Source organism: Mobula hypostoma, chromosome X1, assembly GCF_963921235.1.
Source record: "Mobula hypostoma chromosome X1, sMobHyp1.1, whole genome shotgun sequence".
Classification (NCBI taxonomy): domain Eukaryota; kingdom Metazoa; phylum Chordata; class Chondrichthyes; order Myliobatiformes; family Myliobatidae; genus Mobula; species Mobula hypostoma.
Window position 1 is genome coordinate 66,564,097 of NC_086128.1, and position 13,380 is coordinate 66,577,476.

The 13,380-nt window shown below is 52.2% G+C and overlaps 1 protein-coding gene across 1 annotated transcript in view; it reads left to right on the forward strand.

The window, feature by feature from the left end:
- The window catches only part of LOC134340334 (endoplasmic reticulum protein SC65-like), a 54,361-nt gene extending 44,241 nt beyond the window's left edge, over positions 1-10,120 (forward strand). Inside the window, exon 7 of the mRNA XM_063037449.1 lies at positions 3,796-10,120. Within this exon, the coding sequence (XP_062893519.1) occupies positions 3,796-3,945 (150 nt within the window). The 3' untranslated portion in view covers positions 3,946-10,120. The remainder of the gene's footprint in view (positions 1-3,795) is intronic.
- Positions 10,121-13,380: the final 3,260 nt, after the last annotated feature.

The window sequence follows — 13,380 nt, forward strand, 5'->3', positions numbered from 1 at the left end:
CTCCCCTCCCTCCACCGCCTTCCCCCTTCCTTTCCAGTCCCGGCCCCAGAACGCCGACAGCTTCCATAGCTGCCGCCCAGCCTGCCGGGGTTCCTCCGTCCCTCCTCCCTCCATCCCTCCCGGGCCCTCTGGAGCAGTGCCAAGGCGGAGAAAAGGCAGAAGTCTCTCGCCAGGCCTTATCGGCACGTCGGCTCGCAGGCAGGCCCTGCCTGGCCCCGGGTACTGGGCAGAAGGGCAGCCGGATCGCGGAGCACCCGGTTCGATTCCCGCTGCTGCCCGTCAGGAGATCGCATGTTCTCCCCCTTGGCCGCGTGGGTTTCCCCGCTGGCGCTCTGCTTTCCACACACGTTCCAAAGGCGTTACCGGTTAGTAGGTCACGTGGGTGTAATCGGGTGGCACTGGCCCCCTGGGAACATTCTAGCACTGTACAGACCCTTTAGCGCACTCTTAAGATCAGTCGCCTCTATTTTCTCTCTACCATCCGTAGAAAATGACCCAAGAGTCTCCTTAATACCCCCTAACGCACCTGCCTCTTCCTGGCAGCGCGTTCCACGCGCCCACCACTCCCTGTGTAACAAAAAAACCCCGTAATGCCCCCTCCCCCCCCCACGTTTCGATACGAGTGTCTCGACCCAAAGGAAGGAACGGTCTGGGGTCGCTTAACGTGATAGAGCCAGGGTTGTTTATTCGGTGCCTCAAAAAATTAGTGAAAGCTGCCAATATTTACAAAAGGTTATCTATCAGCGGCTGGTGGCGTAGTGGCATCAGCGCCGGACTTCGGGGCGAAAGGTCCCGAGTTCGAATCCAGCCGGCTCCCCCGCACGCTTTCCGTCTGTGCTGGTGATCTCTTTGGAAACTCACCCAGCGGAAGACAATGGCAAACTTGCAAACTTGCCTCGTACGTGGTAATTTGCCTCGTACGCGGTTCCCCACTGCGTCAGAAAGGCATGGAGGGAAATCGTCCGCTAACCGGAGAAACTCCAGATGCGACGTACCTATCTACTGGCAAATGCTATTTTCCTTCTCTCCCTGCTACTGTCCCGTTTAATTTTCTAAGCTCTATGCACCTATCCATTTTTAAGCACCAGGGCACACCATCTTTAACAACCCACAAAGTTAACTGAAGACCACACATGAATTAGAATCTGGTGCACCAGACGGTGCAGTTACAATCATGTTACAAAAATAATCAGAGCTGTCTCCCTTAAATACAGTATTCAAACAAGACGTACACATTTACACATACCCCTTTTGCTAAAGAGGGGGAGTATTCAGCCATGTATGGTGAGGAAGGCACAAACTCTTCATGAGAACAGACGTCAAAGTTCACTCACTCAGCCCGACAACAGCAGAAAGATAAGGCAGTGTTTGTGTGTGTGTGTACAGAGTGCGTTTACCGAGCGCTCTGCGTCACATCCCCTACAATGTCCTCCAATCACCTTAAAATTTTGCCCCTCTCGTACTTCTGCTCTGGGGAAAAGTCTCTGGCTGTCCACTCGATCTGTGCCCTCCTCTATTAAGAGACCTCTCACGCCCCTTCGCTCCAAAGGGAAAAGCCCGAGCTCACTCAATCTATCCTCATAAAACTGTCTAGACTCCTGGTGAATCTCCTTCTGCACCCTCTCTAATCCAGGCAGCATCCTGGTAAATCTCCTCTGCACCCTCTCTAATCCAGGCAGCATCCTGGTGAATCTCCTCTGCACCCTCTTTAATCCAGGCAGCATCTGGTAAATCTCCCTCTGCACCATCTCTAATCCAGGCAGCATCCTGGTGAATCTCCTCTGCACCCTCTCTAATCCAGGCAGCATCCTGGTAAATCTCGTCTGCACCCTCTCTAATCCAGGCAGCATCCTGGTGAATCTCCTCTGCACCCTCTCTAATCCAGGCAGCATCCTGGTGAATCTCCTCTGCACCCTCTCTATTCCAGGCAGCATCCTGGTGAATCTCCTCTGCACCCTCTCTAATCCAGGCAGCGTCCTGGTGAATCTCCTCTGCACCCTCTTTAATCCAGGCAGCATCTGGTAAATCTCCCTCTGCACCCTCTCTAATCCAGGCAGCATCCTGGTGAATCTCCTCTGCACCCTCTCTAATCCAGGAGCATCCTGGTGAATCTCCTCTGCACCCTCTCTAATCCGGGCAGCATCCTGGTGAATCTTCTCTGCACCCTCTCTAATCCAGGCAGCATCCTGGTGAATCTCCTCTGCACCCTCTCTGGAGCTTCCTATAATGAGGTGACCAGAACTGAACACAATACCCCCAGGCGTGTTCTAACCAGAGTTTTATACAGCTGCAACATTACCTGGTGGCTCTTGAACTCGATTCCCTGACTAATGAAGGCCTAAACACACACAACTCACCTTCTTAATCACCCTGTCAACCTGCGCGGCAACTTTGAGGGGCAGATGAGCACGGACCCCAAGATCCCTCTGTCCCGCGGTGCTGCGTCTCAAACCTTGGGGCATCGCGGTACCGTAATGCTTCCAGCTGGGGGTGTCGGAGTTCAGAGTTTAATTCCAGTGCCCGCTGTGAGGGGTTTTGTGTGTGTCCTCCAGGTGGAATGCTGGGGTTGCCTCCGGGTGCTCTGGTTTCCTCCCAGACTCCAAAGACGTACCAGGGTTAATTGATCATTGTAAATTGTCCCCTAATTGGGCTTGGGTTAAATCAATGGGATGCTGGGCAGCATGACTCAAAGGGCCTATATCTCTGAATGAATCAATCAATTGATCAATCAATCAATTGATTAATCAATCACCTGAGCAACACACAGAAAACATTGGAAGAACTCGGCCGGGTCAGGCAGCATCTGCGGAAGTGGATGAACGGTCGACGTTTCGGGCCGAGACCCTTCTTCAAGAGTTGAAAGGAAGGGGGCAGGAAGCCAGAATAAAAAGGTGGGGGTAGGGGAAGGAGGAGAGCTAGAAGGGAATGGGTGGGAAAGGTAAAGGGCTTGAGAGGAAGGAATCTGATACTTCATACTTTATTGTCGCCAAACAATTGATACTAGAGCGTACAATCATCACAGCGATATTTGATTCTGTGCTTCCCGCTCCCTGGAGTACAAATCGATAGTAAATATTAAAAATTTAAATTATAAATCATAGATAGAAAATAGAAAAGGGAAAGTAAGGTAGTGCAAAAAAACCGAGAGGCAGGTCTGTATATTTGGAGGGTATGGCCCAGATCCGAGTCAGGATCCGTTCAGCAGTCTTATCACAGTTGGAAAGAAGCTGTTCCCAAATCTGGCCGTACGAGTCTTCAAACTCCTGAGCCTTCTCCCGGAGGGAAGAGGGACGGGAAGTGTGTTGGCTGGGTGGGTCATGTCCTTGATTATCCTGGCAGCACTGCTCCGACAGCGTGAGGTGTAAAGTGAGTCCAAGGGCAGAAGATTGGTTTGTGTGATGTGCCGCGCCGTGTTCACGATCTTCTGCAGCTTCTTCCGGTCTTGGACAGGACAACTTCCATACCAGGTTGTGATGCACCCTAGAAGAATGCTTTCTACGGTGCATCTATAAAAATTCGTGAGGGGTTTAGGGGACAGGGCAAATTTCTTTACTTTTCTCAGGAAGTAAAGGTGCTGGTGGGCCTTCTTTGAGAGGAGAGGAGAGTGGATTGTAGGATTGAAGGGAAGGAGGAGAGGGCCCAAGAGGAGATGAGAGGCAGGTAAGAGGGGGAAATAAGGGAAGTTGCGGGGGGTGGGAAGGAGAAATCGATATTCACGCCATCAGGTCGTGAAGAGGTGTGGTGTGTGTCTCTGTCACTGAGCCGCGATGCCCCATTTTCCATTTCTGCCGGCAGATGGAGGTGTCGGATGAGCCGGTGCCCGAGGGGCAGGAAGGGTCCTCGGACGCGGAGTTCGAGGGGGTAGGGGACTACGAGGAGGCGATCCTGGCGGACTGGTGGCAGGTACCGAAACAGAAGGGCGACCTGGACGACGTGGTGGAGTAGGCGTGGAGCCGGCCCACGAGACTGAAGCCCCCCCCTTGGGCTCCGCCGCGTGGCTGGCGAGAAAAGGGGGCCGAGGAACGAGCCGGGAGAGGCGCGTGTGTCATTCAAAGTGCCTGACATCTTCCCAGGGAGGCTGAGATGGGAGAGCGGTCCTGGTGCCCTGGAGTTGGGAGAAAAAGTTCTGGAACTTTACTGAGCCTTATTGCACTGGAGTACCTCGCTGGCTTCATAACTGCCTACAAAGCCCACATAGGATTTGGGACATTCGGCCCGTCGAGTCTGGTCCGCCATTCCATCACGGCTGATTTACTATCCCACTCAACCCCATTCTCCTGCCTTCTCCCCGTAACCGTTGATGCCCCGGCTAATCAAGAACCCGTCAACCTCCACTTTAGATATACCCAATGACTTGTCCTCCACTGCCGTCTGTGCCAATGAATACCAAAGATTCATCACTGTCTGGCTGAAAAAGTTCCTCCTCATCTCTGTTCTAAATGAATGTCCCTCAATTCTGAGGCTGTGCCCTCTGGTCCTAGACTCCTCCACCATGGGAAACATCCTCTCCACATCCACTCTATCTGTGTCCTCTGGTCCTAGACTCCTCCACCATGGGAAACATCCTCTCCACATCCACTCTATCTGTGTCCTCTGGTCCTAGACTCCCCCACTATAGGAAACATCCTCTCCACATCCACTCTATCTGTGTCTCTGGTCCTAGACTCCCCCACCATGGGAAACATCCTCTCCACATCCTCTCTATCTGTGTCCTCTGGTCCTAGACTCCCCCACTATAGGAAACACCCTCTCCACATCCACTCTATCTGTGCCCTCTGGTCGTAGACTCCCCCACTATAGGAAACATCCTCTCCACATCCACTCTATCTGTGTTATCTGGTCCTAGACTCCCCCACTATTGGAATCATCCTCTCCACATCCACTCTATCTGTGCTTTCTCGTCCTAGACTCCCCCACTATAGGAAACATCCTCTCCACATCCACTCTATCTGTGTCCTCTGGTCCTAGACTCCCCCACTATAGGAAACATCCTCCCCACATCCACTCTATCTGTGTCCTCTGGTCCTAGACTCCCCCACTATAGGAAACATCCTCTCCACATCCACTCTATCTGTGTCCTCTGGTCCTAGATTCCCCCACTATAGGAAACATCCTCTCCACATCCACTCTATCTGTGTCCTCTGGTCCTAGACTCCCCCACTATAGGAAACATCCTCTCCACATCCACTCTATCTGTGTCCTCTGGTCCTAGACTCCCCCACTATAGGAAACATCCTCTCCACATCCACTCCATCTGTGCCTTCTGGTCCTAGACTCCCCCACTATTGGAATCATCCTCTCCACATCCACTCTATCTGTGCCTTCTGGTCCTAGACTCCCCCACTATAGGAAACATCCTCTCCACATCCACTCTATCTGTGTCCTCTGGTCCTAGACTCCCCCACTATAGGATACATCCTCTCCACATCCACTCTATCTGTGCCCTCTGGTCCTAGACTCCCCCACGATAGGAAACATCCTCTCCACATCCACTCTATCTGTGTCCTCTGGTCCTAGACTCCCCCACTATAGGAAACATCCTCCCCACATCCACTCTATCTGTGCCCTCTGGTCCTAGACCACCCCCCCCCCCCACTATAGGAAACATCCTCTCCACATCCACTCTATCTGTGTCCTCTGGTCCTAGACTCCCCCACTATAGGAAACATCCTCCCCACATCCACTCTATCTGTGTCCTCTGGTCCTAGACTCCCCCACTATAGGAAACATCCTCTCCACATCCACTCTATCTGTGTCCTCTGGTCCTAGATTCCCCCACTATAGGAAACATCCTCTCCACATCCACTCTATCTGTGTCCTCTGGTCCTAGACTCCCCCACTATAGGAAACATCCTCTCCACATCCACTCTATCTGTGTCCTCTGGTCCTAGACTCCCCCACTATAGGAAACATCCTCTCCACATCCACTCCATCTGTGCCTTCTGGTCCTAGACTCCCCCACTATTGGAATCATCCTCTCCACATCCACTCTATCTGTGCCTTCTGGTCCTAGACTCCCCCACTATAGGAAACATCCTCTCCACATCCACTCTATCTGTGTCCTCTGGTCCTAGACTCCCCCACGATAGGAAACATCCTCTCCACATCCACTCTATCTGTGTCCTCTGGTCCTAGACTCCCCCACTATAGGAAACATCCTCCCCACATCCACTCTATCTGTGTCCTCTGGTCCTAGATTCCCCCACTATAGGAAACATCCTCTCCACATCCACTCTATCTGTGTCCTCTGGTCCTAGACTCCCCCACTATAGGAAACATCCTCTCCACATCCACTCTATCTGTGTCCTCTGGTCCTAGACGCCCCCACTATAGGAAACATCCTCTCCACATCCACTCTATCTGTGTCCTCTGGTCCTAGACTCCCCCACTATAGGAAACATCCTCTCCACATCCACTCCATCTGTGCCTTCTGGTCCTAGACTCCCCCACTATTGGAATCATCCTCTCCACATCCACTCTATCTGTGCCTTCTGGTCCTAGACTCCCCCACTATAGGAAACATCCTCTCCACATCCACTCTATCTGTGTCCTCTGGTCTTAGACTCCCCCACGATAGGAAACATCCTCTCCACATCCACTCTATCTGTGTCCTCTGGTCCTAGACTCACCCACCATGGGAAACATCCTTTGCACATTCACTCTATCTGTGCCCTCTGGTCCTAGACTCCCCCACTATAGGAAACATCCTCTCCACATCCACTCTATCTGTGTTATCTGGTCCTAGACTCCCCCACTATTGGAATCATCCTCTCCACATCCACTCTATCTGTGCCTTCTCGTCCTAGACTCCCCCACTATAGGAAACATCCTCTCCATGTCCACTCTATCTGTGTCCTCTGGTCCTAGACTCCCCCACTATAGGAAACATCCTCTCCACATCCACTCTATCCGTGTCCTCTGGTCCTAGACTCTCCCATTATAGGAAACATCCTCTGCACATCCACTCTATCTGTGTCCTCTGGTCCTAGACTCCCCCACTATAGGAAACATCCTCCCCACATCCACTCTATCTGTGTCCTCTGGTCCTAGACTCCCCCACTATAGGAAACATCCTCTCCACATCCACTCTATCTGTGTCCTCTGGTCCTAGATTCCCCCACTATAGGAAACATCCTCTCCACATCCACTCTATCTGTGTCCTCTGGTCCTAGACTCCCCCACTATAGGAAACATCCTCTCCACATCCACTCTATCTGTGTCCTCTGGTCCTAGACTCCCCCACTATAGGAAACATCCTCTCCACATCCACTCCATCTGTGCCTTCTGGTCCTAGACTCCCCCACTATTGGAATCATCCTCTCCACATCCACTCTATCTGTGCCTTCTGGTCCTAGACTCCCCCACTATAGGAAACATCCTCTCCACATCCACTCTATCTGTGTCCTCTGGTCCTAGACTCCCCCACGATAGGAAACATCCTCTCCACATCCACTCTATCTGTGTCCTCTGGTCCTAGACTCCCCCACTATAGGAAACATCCTCCCCACATCCACTCTATCTGTGTCCTCTGGTCCTAGATTCCCCCACTATAGGAAACATCCTCTCCACATCCACTCTATCTGTGTCCTCTGGTCCTAGACTCCCCCACTATAGGAAACATCCTCTCCACATCCACTCTATCTGTGTCCTCTGGTCATAGACGCCCCCACGATAGGAAACATCCTCTCCACATCCACTCTATCTGTGTCCTCTGGTCCTAGACTCCCCCACTATAGGAAACATCCTCTCCACATCCACTCCATCTGTGCCTTCTGGTCCTAGACTCCCCCACTATTGGAATCATCCTCTCCACATCCACTCTATCTGTGCCTTCTGGTCCTAGACTCCCCCACTATAGGAAACATCCTCTCCACATCCACTCTATCTGTGTCCTCTGGTCTTAGACTCCCCCACGATAGGAAACATCCTCTCCACATCCACTCTATCTGTGTCCTCTGGTCCTAGACTCACCCACCATGGGAAACATCCTTTGCACATTCACTCTATCTGTGCCCTCTGGTCCTAGACTCCCCCACTATAGGAAACATCCTCTCCACATCCACTCTATCTGTGTTATCTGGTCCTAGACTCCCCCACTATTGGAATCATCCTCTCCACATCCACTCTATCTGTGCCTTCTCGTCCTAGACTCCCCCACTATAGGAAACATCCTCTCCATGTCCACTCTATCTGTGTCCTCTGGTCCTAGACTCCCCCACTATAGGAAACATCCTCTCCACATCCACTCTATCCGTGTCCTCTGGTCCTAGACTCTCCCATTATAGGAAACATCCTCTGCACATCCACTCTATCTGTGTCCTCTGGTCCTAGACTCCCCCACTATAGGAAACATCCTCCCCACATCCACTCTATCTGTGCCCTCTGGTCCTAGACCACCCCCCCCCCCCCACTATAGGAAACATCCTCTCCACATCCACTCTATCTGTGTCCTCTGGTCCTAGACTCCCCCACTATAGGAAACATCCTCCCCACATCCATTCTATCTGTGTCCTCTGGTCCTAGATTCCCCCACTATAGGAAACATCCTCTCCACATCCACTCTATCTGTGTCCTCTGGTCCTAGACTCCCCCACTATAGGAAACATCCTCCCCACATCCACTCTATCTGTGTCCTCTGGTCCTAGATTCCCCCACTATAGGAAACATCCTCTCCACATCCACTCTATCTGTGTCCTCTGGTCCTAGACTCCCCCACTATAGGAAACATCCTCTCCACATCCACTCTATCTGTGCCCTCTGGTCCTAGACTCCTCCACTGTAGGAAACCTCTGCTCCACATCCACTCTGTCCAAGCCTTTCAGTATTCGGTAGGCTTCAGTGAGATTTCCCCCTCGTTCTTCTAAACTCCAGCCATCAGACACTCCAGCTGTGTTAACCCTTTCATTCATGGGAGCAGCCTCATCGGTTCTGAGTTACGGGGCCCAAAGCTGCTTTCAATTCTGCCTGGTGAGGTCTGACCAATGCCTTACAAAGCCTCAGCTATTACAACGGCAGACCGTCGTGAGATGCTGTATGGAAGATCCTAAACTCCCAAGTTGTTATCTCTCTGGTCTTGATGCTGATGACTGAGTCACTTCTTCTATCTTTTATTTTCTTCACTTGTTTCCAAAACCCTGATTCCTCCCCACGCAGTTACTTCACACTTCTTGCGCCCAGCGTTCTGCGGAGGAGATGGGCAGAGCCCGCCCTGGGGGTGCACAGCGACGTCATGCACTGGAGGGTTGGGGCTGGGCATCCGAGCCCCACCCTGGGGGCACCAGTACCTGGGAGGTGCGGTGGAGCTGGACTGGATGGGGGAAGTGCCCTCATTCCCGCGATCTCCGGCAAAGTCCGCGGCCACCTCCCCTGCCGGAATGAGGCCACCCTCAGAGTGGAGGAGCCACACCTCATTTTCCATCTGGGTACCCTCCAACCTGATGGCATGAACGTTGATTTCTCCAGCTTCCTGGTAATTTTCCCCCTCCCCCTTTCCCTCTTCCTCAATTCCTCATCCTACCCTCTTACGTCTTCTCCTCACTTGCCCATCACCTCCCTCTGGTGCCCCTCTTTCTGCTCTTTCTCCCATGGTCCACTCTCCTCTCCTGTCAGATTCCTTCCTCTCCAGCCGTTAACTTTTGCACCCATCACTTCTCACCTCATCTCTCCTCTCTCACCCACCTGCCTTCACCTATCACCTTCCCCTGCTGTCCCTCCTCCTTCCCTTTCTCCCATGGTCAAGTCTCCTCTCCTATCAAGATTCCTTCTTCTCCATCCCTTAACTTTTCCACCCATCCCCTCCCAGCTTCTCATTTCATCCACCCCCTCCCCCACCCACCTGGCTTCCAGCTATCCTCCTTCCCCTCCTCCCCCCCACAGCTCCTTATTCCCGTCCTTTCCACTTCCTTTCCAGCCCTGATGTCGCCCGGAATGTCGGCTGCTTATTCATCTCCATAGATGCTGCCTGACCAGCTGAGTTCCTCCAGCATTTTGTGTGTGTGTGTTACTCTGTCAGAGCTTGGAGAGTTCTGTAAGTCAGGAACTTGGGCTAAATGTTTCAGTCAGCCGCTCAAAACCTCCAAGTTGCATTTTGAGAGTTTTTGTCAGTCAATAAAAAATGGCCACCAAGTTACTCAATTTCCTCTTTTAAAAGAGAAGACTTTGTTATTATTTCATGGGAGGTACGGGTTTATCTGAGGCCTGGGCGTTACGTTAGCTACCCCCTGCTGCGGGCCAACGATGGTCATTAAATGCTGGTCCTTCTCCGCAAAGCGCCAACCCGCCAGGGATCTCTGACCGGGTCGGGGTGGTGGGTGAGGTCCAAACAATCAGAAGAGCTGAACCACAATCACAAGAGGTTCTGCAGATGGTGGAAATCCAGAGCAACACAACGCCGCGCGCGCACACAAACACACACACACACACACACACACACACACACACACATATACACACACACACACACACACACACACACACACACACACACACACACACACACACACACAGACACACACACACACACACACGCACATACACACACACACACACACGCACATACACACACACACACACACACACTCACACACACAAACACACAAACACACACACACAGACACACACACAAACACACACACACGCACATACACACACACAGACACACACACACACAAACACACACACACACAAACACACACACACAGACACACACACACGCACACACACGCACATACACACACACAGACACACACACACACAAACACACACGCACATACACACACACACACACACACACACACACACACGCACATACACACACACACACAGACACACACACACACGCACATACACACACACACACAAACACACACACACACACACGCACATACACACACACACACAAACACACACACATGCACATACACACACACACGCACACAGACACACAGACAGACACACACACACACACAAACACACACACGCACACAGACACACAGACAGACACACACACACACATACGCACATACACACACACACACAAACGCACACACGCACACACAGACACACACACACACAGACAGAAACACACACACACACACACAGACACACACACACAAACACACACACACAGATACACACACACACACAGACACACACACACAGATACACACACACGCACATACACACACACACACACACGCACATACACACACACACACACACAGACAGACACACACACACACAGACAGACACACACACACACACAAACACACACACACAACACACACACGCACACACACACACAGACACACACACACACACACACAAACACACAGACAGACACACACACACACAGACACCCACACAAACACACACACACACACACACACACGGTAGCGTCAAGGTGTATAAGATGATGAGAGGCATTGATCGTGTGGATAGTCAGAGGCTTTTTCCCAGGGCTGGAATGGCTAGCACGAGAGGGCACAGTTTTAAGGTGCTTGGAAGTAGGTACAGAGGAGATGTCAGGGGTAAGTTTTTTACGCAGAGAGTGGTGAGTGTGTGGAATGGGCTGCCGGCGACGGTGGTGGAGGTGGATACAACAGGGTCTTTTAAGAGACTCCTGGATAGGTACATGGAGCTTAGAAAAATAGAGGGTATGGGTAAGCGTGGGTAATTTCTAAAGTAAGTACATGTTCTGCACAGCATTTGGGCCGAAGGGCCTGTATTGTGCTGTAGGTTTTCTATGTTCTCTGTCAGGCAGCATCTATGGAGGGGAATAAACAGCTGACATTTTAGGCAGAGATATCTGCTTATTGACCAGAGGAACTTGCGTGTCCAATGACAATGAGAGATGCTCCAGTTGGATTCAGATTTATGTATTACATGTTCACAAGCAGCCGGTGCAGATCACAAGTTCTGGTGATGCGACCACTGACACCAGGCAGACAATCTCTGAAGAGTATTGATAATGGATGGGTGGGGGGGGGGGGCGGAGGTTCAGCCGTCTTGTAAAGTCACTGCCCAGAAGGAGATGATGGCAAACCACTTCTGTCGAAAAATTTGCCAAGAGCAATCACGGTCAAAGAGGACGATCGCCCGGCGTCCTTCGACACGGCACATGACGAACGCACTTTGGGATACATGGTAAGATGCGCCCATTGCATTGGCAACCAACACAACCCAAGGATATGCTGAGCGCAGCCCGGCAAGGGGCGCCACACACATTCTGGTGCCAACACAGTATGCCCACAACGCTTGGTAGAACAACACAATGCACAGACAGGAAAAAAAGCTCCTTTCCTCCCTCCCACCCACCCACTCGCGCCCACACGGGGGCAGTTCTCCAACTCCAGGAATCGGCTTCTGTCTCCAGAATTCAGATTTTAGCTTCGTGTATTTATCGAAAAGCTGCGTTAACAGCTGACGCCAGCCTGGCAAGCGATGCTAGTCGTTGTGCCAACCGAGCATGCCCCCGCCCCCCCCGGTGTTCAGCACAAGCAGCAGCGACACATCCAGACAAGCCCCTTTCTCTCGCCCATCCACCCACTCCCCCGCACACGGGCAGGCCCCTCACGCTCAGTTGCGGATTCTCAGACCCGGCCTCCGGAACCCAGGCTCTGGGTTTGCCCACTTCGAGCGTCGAGCCTCTCTCTGCAGGTCGCCAGCTTTTGGGGTCTCCGAGCTTTGGGGCCTCGCCAAGCCCTGAGGGAGGTTCTCACCCCCTCTGCAGACCCGCGGTCTTGGGAGGCAGTTCGGGGATGTGGACCCGGCGGCGGTGAGCAGCAGGCCACCTATGTCCATATTGTGTGGGAGTTGGGGGGGGGCGGGGTTCAATAGGTTTCAGTGGGTACATTTAATGTCAGAGAAATGTATACAAAATACATCCTGAAATGCTTTTCCTTCGCAAACATCCACGAAAACAGAGGAGTGCCCCAAAGAATGAACAACAGTTAAATGTTAGAACCCCAGAGTCCTCCCACGCATAGGCAACAGCAAAGCAACGTTCCCCCTTCCCCACCAGCAAAAAGAGCATCGGCCTCCCCCCCCCACCAAGCACTCGAGCGTGAAGCAAAGCATCGATAAAGACACAGACTTGCAGTACCCCAAAGACTACTCGTTCACCCGGTAATTCGACATACCACAGGCTCACTCTCTCTCTCTCCCTAATAAGGGAGAAAGAGGTGTCCCCATTTCACAGCGAGAGGGGAGGCATAACAAACAACTCGCTGATTTACGATGGTAGAAGTCTGTTGCGTCACTTCTTCCGAGCTCTGGGCCCAAAGAACTCGGGGTCTCTGGGCTCACAGCTCGCTGCTTTCGATCTTCCGTCTCCCACGACACACCAATTACCTGCAGAGGCACTGATCTCGAGTCCACCCA